This window comes from Callorhinus ursinus, unplaced genomic scaffold (genome assembly GCF_003265705.2).
Source record: "Callorhinus ursinus isolate GAN/ISIS: 27379988/994484 unplaced genomic scaffold, GSC_fseal_2.0 scaffold12, whole genome shotgun sequence".
NCBI classification, from domain to species: Eukaryota; Metazoa; Chordata; class Mammalia; order Carnivora; family Otariidae; genus Callorhinus; species Callorhinus ursinus.
Genome location: NW_027397074.1, coordinates 29684556 through 29705019, shown reverse-complemented (window position 1 = coordinate 29705019; position 20464 = coordinate 29684556). Strand labels below are relative to the sequence as shown.

General features: G+C 40.7%; 1 protein-coding gene across 1 annotated transcript in view; it reads right to left on the bottom strand.

Moving 5' to 3' along the window:
• Positions 1-20464, bottom strand: part of SCIN (scinderin) — an 83832-nt gene that overhangs the window by 12373 nt on the left and 50995 nt on the right. The window contains exons 6-11 of the mRNA XM_025872969.2: positions 14443-14575; positions 13940-14028; positions 12904-13119; positions 10757-10878; positions 4682-4772; positions 1349-1519 (exon numbers count right to left, since the gene is read on the bottom strand). Of these exons, the coding sequence (XP_025728754.2) occupies positions 1349-1519; positions 4682-4772; positions 10757-10878; positions 12904-13119; positions 13940-14028; positions 14443-14575 (822 nt within the window). The remainder of the gene's footprint in view (positions 1-1348; positions 1520-4681; positions 4773-10756; positions 10879-12903; positions 13120-13939; positions 14029-14442; positions 14576-20464) is intronic.

The following is a 20464-nucleotide window of genomic DNA, read 5'->3' as shown; positions in this document are numbered from 1 at the left end:
CTCTGACTCAGTGCTCAGTGGAGAGCAGGCATTTTGGAGGTTTGGAGAGAGAAGACACGAAAGGTGTGATGGATGGAGAGTGCTCATGGATTCAGGTTTGAGACTGGAAATTGCTGGGATGTACATCCTAGAGCAAAGAGGCCAAATGGTAGGAGAGGGTGGTCAGAGATTAGGTGTCGGAAACAGATTTCCCGAGGTGCTAAAATTATAGTAAGGTTTAGTATGGGACCATATGAGTGTGAGATGAAAGGGGTCAAGGACAAGCCAGAGGAATGGAGTTAGTGAGACAATGGCCAAAGCCACCAAAGAATAAGAGGCGAAGGACGGGCAGCTCCATGGATGATGGCACAATGACGCCGAGGGAGGGAGAGACTGATAAAAGTCAAGGAGGCAAGAATGAGCAAGGAGGGTACCCCACCCACGCCCATACCTGGTAAGAGGGCACTGAGGAAAACCAGCTTCCCCTTGCGAGGGCTGTATGGGTACTGTATCCTCAGAGGACAGCCACAGAGCAAGAAGGTTAACTGGGAGGCTGGTCTAGAGAAGAGATTGCACGTGGAGGGTATGCCATGACCCAGCTGGTTCCAAGGGCTTGTGCAAAGGGGAAGGCTTGGCAGGTGGGTCCAGGTGTGGGGATTTACAGAACGCGTTGGGCAGTTTAGGGGTGATGGGAGAGACTTGGATTTCAAGAGTGACAGAGATGTCTAGATTATGAAATGTGATGGATGGGCCTAGAGGCAAAACGCTCAGACATTTAAACACCTGGGCCTGCTGGCTTGTCCATACCTAGAGGTCTTCTTGTCTTCTGACCTGTGACATAGGGTTTGATTTCTTTCTCAGCTGCTGTCAGATACGGCTTATTTGGCCAGTTGAGTTATGGTTCCAGCCCGATACGGTGAAGCTGGCTTTCCACATTTGTTACACTTGTACACACAGGGCTTTCCCTCTTGAATTTCCCGTGTGACCACCTGACCATCACCTGCCATCTATCTTCCCCCAGGCCTTTCAAAGATAAAGCTTCGGGCCTTTGACCATTTGATTTGTTACATTACTCTTAAAATTCTTTTTTTTTTTTTTTTTTTTTTGGTACAATGCAGTTGAAAAGTGTGAGAGGCCTGGTATCCAGAGTTAACTTTTAACTTGGTCCTCCTGATTTGGGTTTTTGTTTTTTGGTTTTTTTTGGTTTTGTTTTGGTGGGTTTTTTTTTGTGTGTGTGTGAACAACGGATTAATTATCGAAATAGAGGGAATTTGCTTGCCAATTTTTTTGAAGACTAATATTTGTTGACGGCTCAGGTCCACTGGGAAGTCCATAAACAGGGCACATTTTATTGAATGCACGACATTACCTCCATGATTCTGGTGATAGATGCCAGGTTTCTCCGGACTTGAAAGAGACGTGTAGGGGGAGCAGGTGCCTGACCTCCTTTCTTTGATGTTCCATTCTTGTAAATAATGAGCGGTTTGTCTTTGAACAAACTCAGCAGATGAGTAGGCTCTTTGCCTTGGGAGACTCGGATCTGGGGGCAGGGGGGATAAAAGAAATGTAATGAAGGGTGCAATGAAAGAGGGTTGTATTTCCACATGTGTTATTTTCCTTTTTGAAAACAAAACAAAAAATAAATAAGAAATCAAGAGCAAGAGGCATGATGACTAACAGACAATACAGGCTAATGCTAATCAAGCACAGTTTTCTGGCTGACTTAAGAGTCTTAGACTCCAGACACAGCATGCTGAGACGTTTCTTCTAGGGGGAAACATCACCGTATGGCACCGCTTCCTGCTTCCAGAAAGTATAAAGCTATAAGTGTGTTCACGTATGTCTCCATAAGAGACAAACCAACAAAGTGCGGATGTATGCCATCATTTGTGAAAATGACTTTTTTCAAGAGCACCAACACTTGATAGCTGTGTGGTGACACACTTGTTTCTGAAATGTTTTGGATCTTGTTCAGAAGGTAAAGAGATGTGCATTTAAATGCTTCCAAAAACAAGAGGACACCAAAGCATACTCCTTATTTCTATATCTCTGTAACTATGAGATGAAAAAATTATGACAATCTGGCCTCCAAGCATCAAAATCTGGCAAAAATAAATAGAATATATTTTCTACTTTTTATTCATAGAAATGGTAATAGATTTGCTTAATATAAGCGCTTTAAAAATATGTAATTTAAGGACTTTTCAGGATAAGGAAATTGAAAAAAGTAAATGGTTAATTATTTAATTTCACCTATTAGTTTAATACCAGATATTGGATTAGAAACGAGTTTCTTGGGGCGCCTGGGTGGCTCAGTCATTATGCGTCTGCCTTTGGCTCAGGTCATGATCCGGGGTCCTGGGATCGAGCCCCGCATCAGGCTCCCTGCTCAGCAGGAAGCCTGCTTCTCCCTCTCCCTCTCCCACTCCCCCTGCTTGTGTTCTGTCTCTCGCTGTGTCTCTCTCTGTCAAATAAATAAATCAAATCTTAAAAAAAAAAAAGAAACGAGTTTATTTCTTACATGAATTATTGATGCAATTTTTTACATAAAGAGTTCAACTTTGTGTCAGCTCTCTACTTCTTTTTTTCAATTATTTTGCCCTATGCTAAAATTGAACTGTCTTATGCACCCTGGTGTATCTTTTTCTAGAAGCCAAGTAAATGGGAATGCGGATGCACATACCATAGCAGGGAGGCGTAGGGAGCACTGAAAATAATTAACTTCACAGATATCTTTCTTTTTCATTTTATTTAAAAAAAAATTTTTGAGGAAGTTCTATGCCCAACATGAGGCTTGAACTCACAAACTGAAGATCAAGAGTCCCATGTTTAACGTCCACAATAGTCAAACTGTGGAAAGAGCCAAGATGTCCATCGACAGATGAATGGATAAAGAAGATGTGGTATATATACACAATGGAATATTATGCAGCCATCAAAAGGAATGAAATCTTGCCATTAGCAACGACGTGGATGGAACTGGAGGGTGTTATGCTGAGTGAAATAAGTCAATCAGAGAAAGACATGTATCATATGACCTCACTGATACGAGGAATTCTTAATCTCAGGAAACAAACTGAGGGTTGCTGGAGTGGTGGGGGGTGGGAGGGATGGGGTGGCTGGGTGATAGACACTGGGGAGGGTATGTGCTATGGTGAGTGCTGTGAATTGTGTAAGACTGTTGAATCACAGACCTATACCTCTGAAACAAATAATACATTATATGTTACAAAAAAAAAAAAAGAAGAAGAAGAAGAAGAAGATAGCAGGAGGGGAAGAATGAAGGGGGGGAAATCGGAGGGGGAGACGAATCAAGACAGACTATGGACTCCGAGAAGCAAACTGAAGGTTCTAGAGGGGAGGAGGGTGGGGGGATGGGTTAGCCTGGTCACGGGTATTAAAGAGGGCACATTCTGCATGGAGCACTGGGTGTTATGCACAAAGAATGAATCATGGAACACTACATCAAAAACTAATGATGTAATGTATGGTGATTAACATAATTAAAAAAAAGTGGAAAAAAAAAAAGAGTCGCATGCTTTACTGACTGAGCCTGCCAGGTGTCCCCCATAGGTATCTTCCAATTAGTAGACATTCAAATAAGCAAGTAGCAACTTACAGAAATGCCTTTTAAGTCACAATCCCAAAGCTGTTGGGGTGAGGTTAGCTAGGATTACCTAAAACTGTTGCTGGCTTGGCATTTCCCATAACAGTGGGAAAACCTCAATCGCCAACATAAAAAAAAAAAGAGGGCCAATGATTAAGACCCATTTTCCACTGTTAAATTAAAATAAAAGAGATAAAGGGTAAATTGAACATTTTTCACTACTGTTAACATATTCTACAAAGGACTGGGGTTGTTTATACATTATTGTAAACTACTGCCACCTAGTTTCATTGTGAATTTAGGATGTGACAGGCTAACAATGGAAATTCATTCATGGGGTATATCAAATATTTTATTACAAAATATAGAACTTATAAATCACAATGCATGTTTTCAAAGTTTTTGCATAATTTGGTGAGGAACACTTTAAGGATCAATTAAGTGACACTCATGTCAGTTCTTACCTAGAAAGATTTCAAGAGTGAATATAATAGTTCAGGGGAAAGTAGAGTTCAGTGCATTTAAAGAATTCAGTCACCTTGCTAATTTGTAAAAAAATAAAAAAGTTAATATGAACCTTTAAATTTAGAACTAACTTGCTTTATATATTGACTAACAAGTACCAAGACGGGAAAGAAACCAGCTGGAAGACCAAATTTGGCGTCCACATCTTAGATTTCATGTACTAAAGTATGTGACTTACCTCTCTGTTTAATTATTATCTTTTAAGAAGTAATTACAAAGTTACAAAGATCTGAAAACTGGAAAGTGATCAGCTGGAGGTAATAACTTGTGTAGAACAGTTTTATGTTAAATAACTGTCGATTCTTTTGGTTCCTTAGATCTGTTAATAGTTCTTTGTTTTTGCTTTTGTTTTTCAATTCTGTTTGCTCCCTCTTTTCCAGAATCTGAGAGAACTAGTATGGCATGAGATTAGGAACACTTAAGTTGCAAAATGAAAAAAATATCAAATATCATAGAAATAGAAATAGAAAATGTCAAAGTCCCATCCCAACTTGGGAGGAAGGCTTTAACTAGTCATCGAGCTAGCAAAACTTTAACGTGGATGAGTTCTGGGAGTAAAACTATCCCAACCTGCACAGCCTGTCCTCCAAGAGACCGATCCAACTGAACGGTCAGGAATGCAGATGTTGTCAGCTCATCTCTCGTGGCATTTGCTCCTTGCCTAGAGGAACCAGAGTAAAGTAAATTAGCTTGTATTTAAGTTTTAAGACTTTCTAGTGTGGGCATTTCAGAGACTTAAGTCATTAGGAAAGATCAAGATGAAACCGTTTTGACATGATACGGCCACAGAAGCTATCGGTTTTTTTTTTCCCCAAAGATTTTATTTAACTATTTGACAGACAGTGAGAGAGACAGCACGAGAGCAAGGTGGGGGGCAGAGGGAGAAGCAGACTCCCCACCAAGTAGGGAGCCTGACGCGGGGCTCGATCCTGGGATCATGACCTGAGGCAAAGGCAGACGCTCAACTGACCGAGCCACCCAGGTGCCCTTATTGTTTTTTTTTTTTTTAAAGTACTAACATTGAGCCATGAATTACCCTGTGTATTGCCTAGAACTACACACAATAATTATATTTTTATCTTCATTTTATAGGAAAAGAAATTGAGGCTTAGCTCCTTAACATTACTTAGCTAAGTAATCAGGTCTGTCTTATTTCAAGTTGGAGCTGCCTATTTTGGGAAACCATCTGCACAGTAAAAATAATCCATTTGAGTAGAATATGAGCCTCATCTATTAGGCTGGATTTTAGAAGCATCCTATCTTTACCTGAACATTTGGTGACCATAGTAACAAATGTCTGGACCCAAAAAAATCAAGGAAAGAATCATCAGAAATAGGTGATGGAGTGGCCCCATTTTGTCATTCTAGCAATTCTTTAAAGGAGTTAGTAATAAAACCGTAGGAATGGCTCAACTACCAGAGACCCAGATAGGGGTCAATAAATCAGTTCGTCCAGTTCATTTGCAATTTCTCTTTCTAAGGTGGCTTGTGGCTATAACTCCAGTCACTAGCCTAACCTGTACAGCAACCTTTGGGAGATCCGCTTGTTTGATGAGTTTGTGGGGGGAAAAGCCAAAGCACTGAGCACGGTTTGTTTCCAGCCAATTCTCCCATCTCTGTCTGACTAGGGGTTAGCAGGAAAAATACTAATCCTGGAATCGGATTTCAGAAGTTTACCCTATCAGGACGTCTGGGTGGCTCAATTAGGTGTGCGACTCTTCATTTTGGCTCAAGCCATGATCTTGAAGTTGTAAGATCAAGCCCCGCATTGGTCTCTCTGCTCAGCGGGGAGGCTGCTGGAGTTTCTCTCTCTCCCTCCCCCTCTCCCTCTGACCTTCCCCCCAACTCACACACACCCACTCCCTCCCTCTTTCTTTCTAAAATAAATAAATAAATCTTAAAAAAAAAAAAGAAGTTAACCATATCTTTTCTTCTGAAACCTTAAGAGTGACCTACTTGTGCAATACCCAGAACAGATTAGCAATAACCTCCCATCCTGGGCAATACACACATACACATACACATACACATACTCACACCCCAAACACTGGGTACAGGAAACACGTTTTGTTTATTTCAGAATATTTCATTGCATCAACAGAGTCAAATGATATAAAAATGTTCTACAAAGGGGGGCAAAAAAAAGGACATGCTCATGTGAGGCACACATTTAAAAGACAATAAAAAATGTTTTCCCTAATAAAGACATTCATAAAAATATAGTCTTTTAATGCCAATAGCCTAAATTTTCCAGGAGCCTATAATATCATCAAACACTTCTGTGAGCCACGGGAGCACAGATTGGGGAGTAACAGAGAGCTGAGAATGACAGCTGGGTCTGTGACCACCTGTCCTTTCTCTGTCACATCTGCAGTTCCCTGCCTATTTCTCCATTTCCTTTTTTTTTTCTGTAGGAAATCATTCAACTGACTATAGACAGTATCAACAAACTTTTGTCTCAATTTCCATTTTTTTTCCCTAAAGTATTTCAACCAGCAAACCTGGAAAGCCTCACCAAACTCCCGCCTTCTGACACTCGCAATAAATTTTTTACTACCTACCTCCAGCCCCTCTGCCCACTTCATGTCAAAGTGACCCTTGCTCCCATCCACAAAGATTCAGAGTAATTTGCTTTATGTATCTGTGACCCAGGGGGTCAAATACTCCACTACAATTAAGACATAATAAAGTTGTTCTTTGCCTCGAGTTTTGAAAACCTGTGCTTAGGGGCGGCGGTTGGGGGGGCGCGCAATCTACTTTGACATGATTTCTTCTTTATAAACCTTTGGCACTTGTTACTCATTAAAAATAAATGCTGCAGGAAAATAGAATTTACTGCTTTCAGAGATTCATCATTGCCATTGTTCAATGTTTGTTCAATTTCAATTACCTGACATTCCAGAGAAAAGATCACTGCTGAAATTATTTTTCTCCTACCATTTTAGAATATAAGTGGCTTCAGAAATTTAAAAAAAAGCCACAACAAATATGTGTATTCAGTAGTTGATTTAATTCTAGTCCTTCCCCTTTAATGTGCCTCTGGACTTAACCATTTATATCCCTGCATCAAAATTATCACATAACCTGGCAAGTTGTTTAGTTTGAAAGCTAATCTTCAGGAGATCTGCTTATTTTCTAAATGTCTCTTCGCTGCCTTTATAGAAGCTTTTGAAGTCCTGCAAACCATGTAATGTTAACAAACTTACATATTTAACATCCATGATATTAAATGGCAAAGACTCTCAAAAGGACTCTCAAGTATCTAACTTATCTTCTTGATATCCCAAAAAAATGATAAATTCTCATCATAGAAACCTTGAACACATAAAATTGGAAAGAACAAATTAAAGGACCTCTCCCTCCATCCCAGTCCCATCCCAAAGAGAGTAACTATTGAGAGTGTGCCAGAGTCTCACCTTTTCTCCCTTTGAATTTTTCACAGGGAGGGCCAAAGCTGCCTTCCTTCTACGTTTCTTATCTCAGTGAACGAAACACTACCCACGTGTGCATGGACCAGAAATCTGGGGTCACCCTTGATTTGGCCATCTTCCCTGTTTCCCATAGCCAGTCTTTCAGATGCCAACACCTTAATACTACAAACTCATCTTATCCTTTCCCTCCCTATTGCTCCCACACTGAGTTCTGGCCACATTATCCTACAGCTGGATTACTGCAACACATTTCCAATGGCTTCCCTGCCACCAGTCTTCTCCCATCAGCCCGTTCTCAGAGATGTCAAACAGAATAATTTCTCTAGAGGAAGGCCAATCATACCATTCCCCCAAGCAAATTCTTTGACTGGTTCCCAATGCCCTGAAAAATAAAGTTCATCTATCCACAAGATGGTTACAAGGCCATTTACAGGTTGGCTCCTTCCGATTTCTCCAATTTTATCTTTTGCTCCCTAACTTTGCTCCAGCCATATGTCATTACTGGTAACTTAGAGCACACTTTCCCTGCATTGCTTAGAACAACCTCTCTATTTGCTCGCTTGCCTAGCTGCTACTTCTGCTCCCACTTAGATGTCACTTCTAGGAGCCCTAGGGGTGGGCTTGGTGTCTTGTCTAGAATTCCCCAAAGATCAGCTTGGTTTTATTTTTTAAATCCTTCATACTTCATTGAAATGCCTGTTCAATGCCCTCATTGAAATCACCCGCTTCTTTTTAAAGTACAAAATCTCGGGAGACAGGTCATTTTTTTTTCACCATTGTATCTTTAGTATCTATCTAGCACAGTGCTTGGCACATAGAAAGTGCTCGGTGAATACTTTCAAATGATTTGAGAAATAGTTACTACATTTAACATTTATCATCTGATTTAGTCTGTTTTAGTTACAGCCACAGTTATTTACATAGATTGCAAATTGTTAATTTTTCAAAATATTCTTTTTTTTTTTAAGATTTTATTTATTTATTTGACAGAGAGAGAGAGAGAGCACAAGTAGGCAGAACAGCAGGAAGAGGGAGAGGAAGAAGCATGCTCTCTGCCGAGCAGGGAGCCTGACGTGGGGCTCAATCCCAGGACCCTGGGATCATGACCTGAGCCGAAGGCAGGCGCTTAACCGCCTGAGCCACCCAGGCGCCCCTCAAAATATTCTCTTGAATTGCTTATTTCATCTTTCTTGTTTGATCTAAGTGCCACAATCAATTATATTTTTTATATAGAGAGTTAAGAGGAAGACCAAGAAACGGAATGTAAAAGAAAAGCTGACTGAGAACAACTGATTTATCCCTATAAATGCCATGCTTTGCACAAACACTTTTCTGAATTAAAATTTTGGAAGAGGAAATTGCAAAAGAAGGATATAGCTTATGCCAGTGTATAGCTGCCCTCAGCTTTAGACTTAAAGAGAGCTAGATCAGGGTGTGAAATGTTACTTCGCTAGTTACGATAGTTGTAAATTTGGGTTAAGTTACTTAATCCGTCTGCTTCTCCCCTCCCTTTTTGTCTTTCGAAAATAACCTGGTTGTGAGGAAGAAACATAACAAACAGAAACATCTAGCACTTTGCTCTCACAAACATGCTGCTCAAAAAAATGGTTGTTATGAAGATGACATCATAAACACAGAGTTAAGTAGCTAAATACATTAATTTCTGACAGGATATGATAGGAACCAAAAAAAATTTATTTATTTGAGAGAGAGAGAGCATGCATGAGGAGGGGGAGAGGCAGAGGGAGAGGATGAGAGAGAAGTGCAGTGCCCATTAGTCATGAACGTGCATGTGAATCATCTGGGGATCTTGTTAAAATGCATGTTCTGCTTTAGTGGGCCAAAGGTGGGTACTGGAAATCTACATTTCTAACCAGCTCCCAGGCGATGCTGATATTTCTGGTTCCTGGACCACCCTTCGGGTACCAAGACCCTATAGGATAAACATAATCATCCCATCTCCTGAACTTGGTTGGGCTCAAGACACTGGTCAGTGTTAAGTGATAAGTGGCCACACTGTCAGGATGGAGGTGACTCTGTCATCTGGTAGGACCCTCACCATAGAGAAATGTCACCATAGCAGCAGAGACCTGTGTCCATGACACTCCATACACCCACTAAAGGTTGCCATCACCATATAGGCAAAAGTAGGATCCTGCTTCACCCCTGCACCTTCCACCCACACCTCTCAGTTTTAAGATCTTTTTTGAAATTTTTTTCTTTTTTCCAGTCTCCTCAGAAATATTTTATTTTACCCGATTTCACTTAGTAAAAAGTTTGAGAGTCCCACACTATATGATTTGTTGCAGAATCCCCATCCCTTTGGAACAGCCCAGCATGGTATGTATACTTACCTTACCTGACTGGACATTCGCCGTTGATCAGAGCCTTGGCACTGGACTCTAAGTATCTTAAGCTTCAATTAACTCAAATCATTATGCAAAACCATATAAGAGTGAATACACTGGCATTTTTTTCCTCCTATATTGCCACAAAATTCATGGGGACCAAGAGTAAAAAATGCATCAATTTGAGGTTTCTGGAGTATGAAACAGAACCACAAATGACATATATCCCTTAGAGGGTTTGCCTCACTGCAACTCTGCAGCTCCAATTAGGATGGACCTCTGTGAATTTTAATAATAAGAACACATGGTAGCCAGTGCTGGCCAACTGGAGTTAGCTTGCCCAGGAGGTGAGATATTCAACTACATATCCACTAAAAGAACACTACATTTAGATAACAAAATCTTTTTCCTAGACTAGAAAGGATGATTTAAAAAAAAAATTATTTATTTATTTAAGAGAGAGAGAGAGAGAGCATGCATGAGTAGGGGGAGGGTCAGAGAGAGAGGATGAGAGAGAATCTCCAGCAGACTCCCCTCTGAGCAGGGAGCCCAACCCGTGGCTTGATCTCACGACTCTGAGATCATGACCTGAGCTGAAATTAAGAGTTGGAGGCTTAACCAACGGAGTCACCCAGGTGCCCCTAGAAGGGATGATTTTTATCTAACCCTTCCTGCTTGTGGACAAGGCTATAAAATACAGTCAAAAATCATATTGAAAGAAAATACCACATGCATGCTATACAAATCTCACTGGGGTAACTATAGGATAATTCTACCCCATATCCCATGGAATTTGATGAAACGTAACTTTGCAGCAAAATCTGTCCTCCTTGGAACTTGAGATCTTCAGAAAGAGGAAAACTTACCAGGTGTAGATAATCTGTCCTCTGGGATAAGTGTAGAGTATAATGTAGCAGTCACCACCATAGAATTCGCCATATGAGTTTTGATCAATTTCGATCCTACCATTATTTTCTACACGCCAAATCTGAAAGGAATGGAATGTGTGTAACAAAATTAAAATTTTCTTGATCTAATAGTACTTCTCAGGAGTTACTTTTGGGAGGGGGGTTAGATCTATTGTTAAATAACTTTTAAATACTTTTCTAACTAGCTTTCAAATTAAGCAATGGGAAGAAATTTTATCAGTTTGACCATTTGTTCACTATTAATACATACCTCCTGTTTGATTGATTAGTGAAAATAACACGAGACTCCGGTGGAATAAGGAACTAAAATATTCGGCTCAGAAATATGTCTCTTAACTTGCATAAAATATTTCATCCATTGGAAGATAACTTGTTTGTTTGTTAAAAACATTTTTCCCCTGCACTGTAGGGCATGAAACTATTATTTCTTCAGGCAAGAGTGGCAGATTGGGACCAAATAAGATGCCAATTGCTTGAGTATTTTTAAGAATCATCACCTAGGCATAAGACTGAAAAGGTAAAAGTAGGCAGAACCAGTTTTTTTTTTTTTCCTAGTTTCTCATCCTCATCACAGATTAAAGACACTCCCAAGTTGGAGAGATGAGAGCTGCAGATGAACCAGGAAAGTAACACGGGAGAGCCTGCCAGGCACTGTGCGCATGCGCACCCTCCCGGGGAGCAGGAGGATGCATCCCTTCCCTTGAAATCTGGAGATGAAGGAGCGGCAGTGCTTTCAGAGGGACGCACGACATTCTGGTGAGCAGGGGAGAAACAACAGCACTACTGGGCTAAGCCCAAAAGCCTAAAGCCTAGAGAAAGCCCCCGGCCTTCCGAAGTCTGGGGACGACTCAGGAGGACATCTCGGAGACAACGTGACCCGACACAAGGAGACTGCAGCTGGGACATGGTGCTGGGGAGCCACATCTGCCAAGAGGCCCTGCGGCTGTGCAGAGCTGCAGAAAAGCACGTCTGAGCAGGAGACAGGCTCAGACCGGAAGCTGATACCTCTCGGACAATGGCCACAAGGGGCCTTCCTCCCTTTGCACTTCCCACAACCCCTGGATGGCTTAGATGCATACTTCATGTCTTTGAAAAGAGGCAAAACTACTTCCTAAATCTCTTTCCCATATACTTTGCTCCAGACATTGTGGTAAGCCTTGGGAATACAAAGATAAAATAGTCAATTCCTGCCCTCAAGGAACTAACGAGAGCACTAGGAAGAAAAATAAAGTTTTGCAGTCCTTAGATGATGGTTCTGTGAAAAATATCACTTATGGTTTGAGCACAGAGAAAGGCTGCTCCAGGGCAGAGGGAGGGCTTCTCAAAGAGGTGCAGCTTGTGACTGAACTGAATCAGGCAGGAGAAGGAGCGGAGACTTTAGCCAGAGGGAGGAGGGTGAGGCAGCGAGGAAAGCAAGGATCAAATCCTGGAAGACCTTGCAGGCCCAGCTGAAGATGGAGTGCCATTAAAATATTTTAAAATAAGACATAACATTACCCAGGTCTCATTAAGTTAGATGACTCAAGACTAGAGGGTGAAGAGAGTTGAATTAGGGAGAATTATAAGGGAGTTATGAGCAATTTTTTGTCAAAAAAATGGGAATAATCAACAAATAATTTGAATGCTCTAAAAATATCTGTGAGTTTAGTACATGCCCAGTTTGCTTTTGTGAATGCCTGTAAGATACAAGGAAAGGTCTAAATAATGGTCTTTGGTACATTCAGAGCAACTTGCCCTCACTGGACAATCCCAGTTCCAGAAGCAGGAGCATTTCTGGACCAGGAAACAAGATGACTGGGTTCCACAACACGTCTCTAAGATGATAATGAGGTGATCTTGCACAAATCACCTAACTTCTTGGAATCTCAACACACACAGTGTAAAATAGCATTGAAGGTCAGAGAGCATCTCTTCCAGCTTTAAACTCCCTGATTTAATATACAGTCATGGTCCACCTTTATTAGTAAGTGAAATTAACAAGTAAAATGACAAAGTTTGTAGTCTTCTGAAATTACATTTCCAGGTGTACTGGCATAAATGGGCTTGATGAAAACAAACAAACACAAACAGAAACAGCCCAATACCTCCACTTTGCCAGAACCATCATCCACCATATTGTGCTGGGCGGCCATCTGCAGAGAAGTATGCAGTTTTGAGGCATCAAATGGAATTTGTTTTATTCGAGCCACTTTCTCGGTGACATAGACTTTCCCGAAACCATCACTCTGATCTTTCTCTCTCCAGTCCTTAAAGAACTGTTTGAAGATTGGTGTTTCCCCTCCTTCTGGAAGAACTTGAATCTAAAATTTAAAACAATGACTATTATAAAAAGAAAATAGACGGAGGAAAAACATTCATCCAGGAGTGGAGAAAAAACTAAGGAAATGAAAAGACTGTCTTGGTTTCTGTGATGACAGATGTAAATTAGAAGCTGGGATCCATAAGTGAATGTAAAATGGAAGATTATCAGATATGAAGGTAAAACAATCCAACTGTACTTTTTGTCACAACTAAAGTGATTGCCACTGAATTTGGATGTTTGAAGTAAGAACAAAGTTCTTTTCGTGTTACCATTACAGTCAAACACATATGACTGGTTTTCTGCATTAGGCTTATAAGAGATCTGTGACCTGGAAGAAATGATCTCATTGTGTTCCTTGTGCCAGGACATAAAACTGAAGAGAAAGGATGAGGCTGAAAGACTCAGAAAAGGAAGAGCACCTAGTCAGGTGTCTAAGCTGATGTCAATGAAGCCAAATATTAGGTGGGTATTAGCCCATGTCTGTACAACTTGCTCTGTGGACTAACTGAAAAGTGCTCTCAGTGCATTCAACTGTGGTTGATCATCTTGACTGAAATGCCATGGAAGAAACAGATGGGGTCTTTTTTTTTTATCATGCAGCCCCATGGAAGGTCTGATCCCCAGTTTCTGCAAAATTCCATCCTCCACAAAGCTATGGTTCTAGGGACATGGGCACCATGTGGCACACACATAAGGGAAGAATGACTTCCATGCATAGGTTACTTTGAACCAAATTCTCTCATGAGTTTTATGGAGATAGGATGAGCTCCCACATTTTAAAATTTTTTTCTAGCCAGCTCATTTTCACACACACTTACTTGGGTATTGGTGGAATAATTCATTTGCTTCAGAAATTCTTCAGCTGTCTTCATTGCAGCCTTTCTCTCCTGGGGATTAGCATCTTTACCTAAAATAGAGGATAAATGAAAAAGACAGAATCTCAGAGAGGGAAGGTATTACATGATTATGAAACATTTGCACACCAAGAAACAAACATAATTATAATTTAATTTAAATATGACACTGAGAATGGCAAAAATGTCCTGGTATGTTAAATTATATTTATTAATATCATAATGATCGCCAAATATGTATAAGAGATTCGTTTTATATTGCCCTAATGCTTTCTTTTACCCCATGATTCCTGGCAAATGATACTAGGAGGAAGAAAATATGGTTTTGATGTCTGCGTTTTACATGAGCTATTTACAGATCAAGTCTCAAAATGATAGTTTTTTTTTTAATCAGAAAAGATGTTTTCTTTACCTCTTCAAAGAAATAGCTGTAAATCTGAAGCACAGCTACAATGTCAGTGGTTTACCTTTCCATACGAAAATCTGTTTTGCAGCACCATGGTCCAAAATAAAGCATTCTTCAGAAAGCAACATTGCCATGGAGAAGGGGTTCTCTTCTGCAACCACAGTCACTCTCATGGATCCACTGGCATCTGAAACCTAATATAAAAACCATGAGCTTGTTTGCAGATAATAAAAATGTCCTAAAATTACATTATGGTGATGGCTGTACAACTCTGTAAATGTAACAACAACCATTTAATTGTACACCATACCCCTTAAATGGGTATGGTATGTAAATTATATTTCAACAAAGCTATTTTAAAAAAAAACAACAACAAAAATCCATGAGCCAAATTATACCACTTCTTCAAAGTCCTTTGGACAATCAACAAAACTAAAAGACAATCTACGGAATGGGAAAAGATATTTTTGAATGGCATATCTGATAAAGGGTTAGTATCCTAAATACATAAAGAACTTATATAACTCAACACCAAAAAACCCCCAATAGTCCAATTAAAAATGGGCAAAAGACAGGAACAGACATTTCTCCAAAGAAGACATACAGATGGACAACAGACACATGAAAAGATGTTCATCATCACTTATCAGGGAAATAAAAATCAAAACCATAATGTGATATCACTTAAACCTGTCAGATTGGCTAAAATCAAAAACACAAGAAACAACAAGTGTTGGCAAGAATAAGGAGAAATAGAACCCTCATGCACTGCTGGAAGCAATGCAAACTGTTGCAGCCACTGTGGAAAACAGTATGGAGGTTCTTCAAAAAATTAAAAATAGAACTACCATATGATCCAGTAATTCCACTACTGGATATTTAACCAAGAATACTAAAACACTAACTCAAAAAGATGTATGCACCCACCCCTATATTTATAGCAGCCAAATTATGGAAACAGCCCAACTGTCCATTGACTGATGAATGTGCAAAGAAAATATGGCATGTATATAAACAATGGAATATTACTCAGCCATAAAAAGAATGAAGTTTTGCCATCTACAGCAACACGGATAGATCTAGAAAGGATAATGCTAAGTGAAATAAGTCAGAGAAAGACAAATACCATATGATGTCACTCATATGTGGAATTTAAGAAACAAAACAAATGAACAAAGGAAAAAGAGAGAGAGAAAGAAACCAAGAAATAGGCTCTTAACTACAGAGAACAAACTGATGGTTACCAGAGGGGAGGTGGGCGGGGGATGGGTGAAATAGGTGAAGGGGTTAAGAGTACACTTATCACGATGAGCACTGAGTAATGTATAGAATTCTTGAGTCACTATATTGTACATCTGAAATTAAGATAACACTATATGTTAACTATATGGAATTAAAATAAAGTCTTTGGGAGTAAAAGAACCATTAATAAAAAGTGAAGTTTCAACACTGGACCTAAAGCATCAGAAAATAATAATGATAATAGTAATGGCTAAGGTTTGTTGAGATTTCTATATAATAGGCACCAAGTGATGAACTTTACATGATTACTTACTAATTTTTATAGCAATTTTTTCAACTAGGTAATAATCTTATACTCATTGCACACACACAAAAGCTAAAGCTTAATATTCATTTAACATTTACTGAGTGCCTACCATATGCCAAGCACTATGCTAAGAAGGCACTGGCACATTACAGTCTATGCTTATAGACTGTTTTCACATTAGGTCCTGTAATTTAAGTATAGTTTGTGCAAATTGTCAAAGTAAATTTCCTCTATCACAAATAGTTTTTTACTTAGAGTCTTGAAGTTTGGAAATAACCACAGAACATTTTCTTTCGGGGCGCCTGGGTGGCTCAGTCGGTTAAGCATTTGCCTTCCGCTCAGGTCATGATCTCGGCGTCCTGGGATTGAGCCCTGCACGGAGTTCCCCACTCAGCGGGGAGTCTGATTCTCCCTCTCCCTCTGCCCCTCCGTGTGCACGCATGCTCTCTCTCTGTCCCAAATAAATAAATCTAAAAATTAAAAAAAAATTTTAAAAAGAACAATTTTTTAAAGTTGAAGGTGGTCTTGCAAAATTGGAAGTGGTATTAATGCCCAGGTTAGAATTCCGTTTTTCAAAGGCCAGCTTATAGGCTGCAAGGTAATCACCTGGGCACTTGATAAATATGCAGATTCCAGGGCTCTCCCTAGATCAGTGGTGGAGTTTTGCAGCATTGTGGTGGGGCTTGAATTCTGTTTTTTTAGAAATTGCCTAGGTGACTCTGCTTCCCAGCTTTGTTCTGCAATCCCAAATTAAAGTATTTTCAGACTTTGTATTTTATATACATGCAATACATTATACATCCACTAGAGGGAGCAATGATGCAGGATTAACATCACATTTTCATTTCTTCATCAGTTCCTAATGCCCAAGAGGGAGAATCGTTTTATTTGACGACGAGGCATAAAAGATATTTGTTAAGCTGCTGAAAATGGGTTTTAGAAGCAGTAACGAAAAAGTGCCATGAAGTCTTAATTTTCTAATTTTTATTTATTTGAGAGAGAGAGAGAGAGCGCCTGCCCGCATACACATGGGGGGAGGGGCAGAGGTAAAGGGAAGAGAGAATCCCAAGCCGACTCCACATTGAGCTCACAGTCTGGGGCGGGGGGAGGGGGGAATGCCGATCCCTTGACCGCGAGATCACCACCTGAGCCGAAACCAAGAGTCCCACACTCAACTAACTGTGCCACCGCAGCGCCCCCTCGAATTCTTTAGAATAACAATTTCTGTGTGGCTTATATTAAAACATCAGTATTTAGCAGCAGTCGTGACCACATTTTCCTTTGCCATCTAGGAAGAAAATAATTCACTTCCTCTTTACAAAACACAAGTTATTAGACACAAGTTAGTAACTTGACCTTCATTCAAAATCAGTTTCTGAGTTAGAAGTTCCCTTCAAGAACAGCAAATATAACTCCTTCCTGTGATGACTGATGACTACCTAGTTCTCCAGGGAGATTAGTGGTCTGCTCCAAATCATGCGCTTGGAAAGTCAACAAGGGGAGGGAACTCCTGAAGGATCCCATTTTGAGCAGTCTCAGATACTGGTGTATCTGTGACTTCTGTCACCTTCACCAGCAATAAAATCATAAAATTCTGGAGTTGTAAGGAACCTGAATAATCTAATGGACTCTGTCTCTCTTTTTTTCAGATAAGAAAACTGAGACCCAGCATGGTCATATCTTGCCCAAGGTCATCCAGTGGGTCATCACTACAAAGGTGACATGGAGCTAGGAGTCCAATGGCCAGGACAGGGTTGTTTTTACCCTGTTTCCTCCCAGCTGTTTGATTTGATAGCTTTGCCCTCCTGTAACGAAAAAAGCCTTCATTATGGCTAAACAGGATATTTAAAATAACATGAAGATTTTATAGTTTATCAAAATTTTACAAGAAAAACCTTACTGAGTATTTTTATTCCATGAAGGAAACATTTTATTGAATGTCATATATCAAAGCATATTGTTGCAGGGGGGTGGAGCAAGATGGCAGAGGAGTAGGAGACCTGGATTTCGGCTGGTCTCAGGAATTCAGCTGAATAGGGATCAAACCATTCTGAACACCTACGAACTCAACAGGAGACTGAAGAAGAGAGTAGCAACAACTCTCTGAACAGAGAAGCAACCACTTACTGGAAGGTAGGACGTGCGGAGAAGTGAATCCGAGGCGATATTCGGGAGGATAGACGGCGGGGGAGGGGGCCTCCGTCCGCCGCTTCTGGCAAGTGATAGAGCCGCGGAGCACAAAATCGGACCTTTTAGAAGTCGGCTCCGCTGAGGGACGTCGCTGCAGTGGCTAAGCAGGGGGTGGAATCCTCGCGGGACAGTGGGGTCTCTGGACCCTCGGGGTCACAGAAAGACCGGGGGTGCCTGAGTGCAGCACAGCTCCCAGGTATCGGAGCGGGGAAGCCGGCTGCAGAGACGGAACCGAGGCACAGGCTCTCAGCTCGGGGTTGTCATAAACTGTGATCCACGGCCCAGTCGGGCCACTGCTCCTCCAGCAGGGACCCAACAAGCGGCAGAGCCGGGGAGACTCCCCTTCCTCCCCCGGGAGGAGCGGCGCGGGAGCGCACCGCAGGGATCTGCTGGGTTTCGAGACTCCACACGGGGTCGGGTGCCAGAGATAGAAACACTCGGTCACAGGCTGGGTGACCACGGAGTGCGGCCGGAGACCGGGGAGACGGGAGTGATTGCTTTTCTCTGGGGGCACACTGAGGAGCGGGCCCTGAGTTCTCAGCTCCTCTGAGTGGAGATTGGGAGGCCACCATTTTCCCCCTGGTCCTCCAAAGCTGTACCGAGAGCTTGCAGGGAACAAAAGCTCCTGAGAGCAAACCCGAGCAGCTTGCTTAGCCCGGACCGACAAGGGTGGGGCAATTCCGCCTCCGGCAAAGACATTTGGGAAAACACGGCAACAGGCCCCTCCCCCAGAAGATCAGCACAACAGCCAGCAAGCCAAGACCAAGTTTACCGATCAAGGAGAACGGGAGAACTCCAGCGCTAGGGGAATACTGCACATAGAATTCATGGCTTTTTTTTACCATGATTCATTAGTTTTTTAAAGTTAATTTTTTTAACCGTTTTTTTTAATTTTTCTTTTTCCCATTTTCAACCAACATCTTATCAATCCCTTTTTTTAAAAAAATATTTTTTATTTTTCATTTTTAGAGTCATATTTAATTCCTTCATAGTAGTTACCCTTATTTTGGGCATATATATATATAAGTTGTTCTCTCTTTAAAATTTTGAGGTACAGTTTCTTCTAACAGATCAAAATATACCCTAAATCACTAGTGTATGGCTTTGTTCTAGTTTCCTGCCTGATCACATTCTCTCCTTTTTTTTTTTAAATCTTCTTTCTTTTTCCAAACAACTTCTTATCGTATCAATTCCTTTTATAAAATCTTTTATACTTTTCATCTTTACAGTCATCTTCCATCCCTTCATTGTATCAACCCTTATTTTGTACATATATAAATCTTTCTTCCTTTAAAATGTTAGGAGGCACTTTTTTCTAACAGACCAAAATACGCCCAAAATCTAGTGTGTGGCACTGATCTATGCACTAGCCTGATCATATTTGATCATATTCGGGGTTTTTTTGTATTGTTCTGTTTTTGTTTTTATCTTTTTCTTTTCTTTTTTTCTTTCTTTCTTTCCCTTGCCTTTCCCCTGGTTTCAGGTCTTTTCTGATTTGTATAGAGTATATTTGCTGGGGACGTTGTTAACCTGTTAGCATTTTGTTCTCTCATTCATCTATTCTCCTCTGGACAAAATGACAAGACGAAAAAAGAACAAGAGATAATACCGTCAGGCAGGGACCTACTCAATACGGACATTAGTATGATGTCGGACCTAGAGTTCAGAATCATGACTTTAAAGATACTAGCTGGGCTTGAAAAAAGCGTGGGAGTTATTACAGAAACCTTTTCTGGAGAAATAAAAGAACTAAAATCTAAACAAGTGGAAATCAAAAAGGCTATTGATGAGGTGTAATAAAAAAATGGGGGCCTAACTGCTAGGATAAATGAGGCAGAAGAGAGAATCAGCGATATAGAAGACCAAATGATGGAAAATAAAGAGGCTGAGAAAAAGAGAGAGAAACAACTATAGGATCACAAGGGCAGAATTCGAGAGATAAGCGATATGGTAAGACGAAACAACATTAGAATAATTGGGATCCCAGAAGAAGAAGAAAGAGAGAGAGGGGCAGAAGGTATACTGGAGCAAATAATAGCAGAGAACTTCCCTAATGTGGGGAAGGAAACAGGCATCAAAATCCAGGAGGCACAGAGAACCCCTCTCAAAATCAAAAAATAGGTCAACACCCCGACATCTAATAGTAAAACTTACGAGTCTCAGAGACAAAGAGAAAATCCTGAAAGCAGCTTGGGAGAAGAGATATGTAACCTACCATGGTAGAAATATTACAGTGGCAACAGACCTATCCACAGAGACCTGGCAGGCCAGAAAGGACTGGCATGATATCTTCAGAGCACTAAACGAGAAAAATATGCAGCCAAGAATATTATATGCAGCTAGA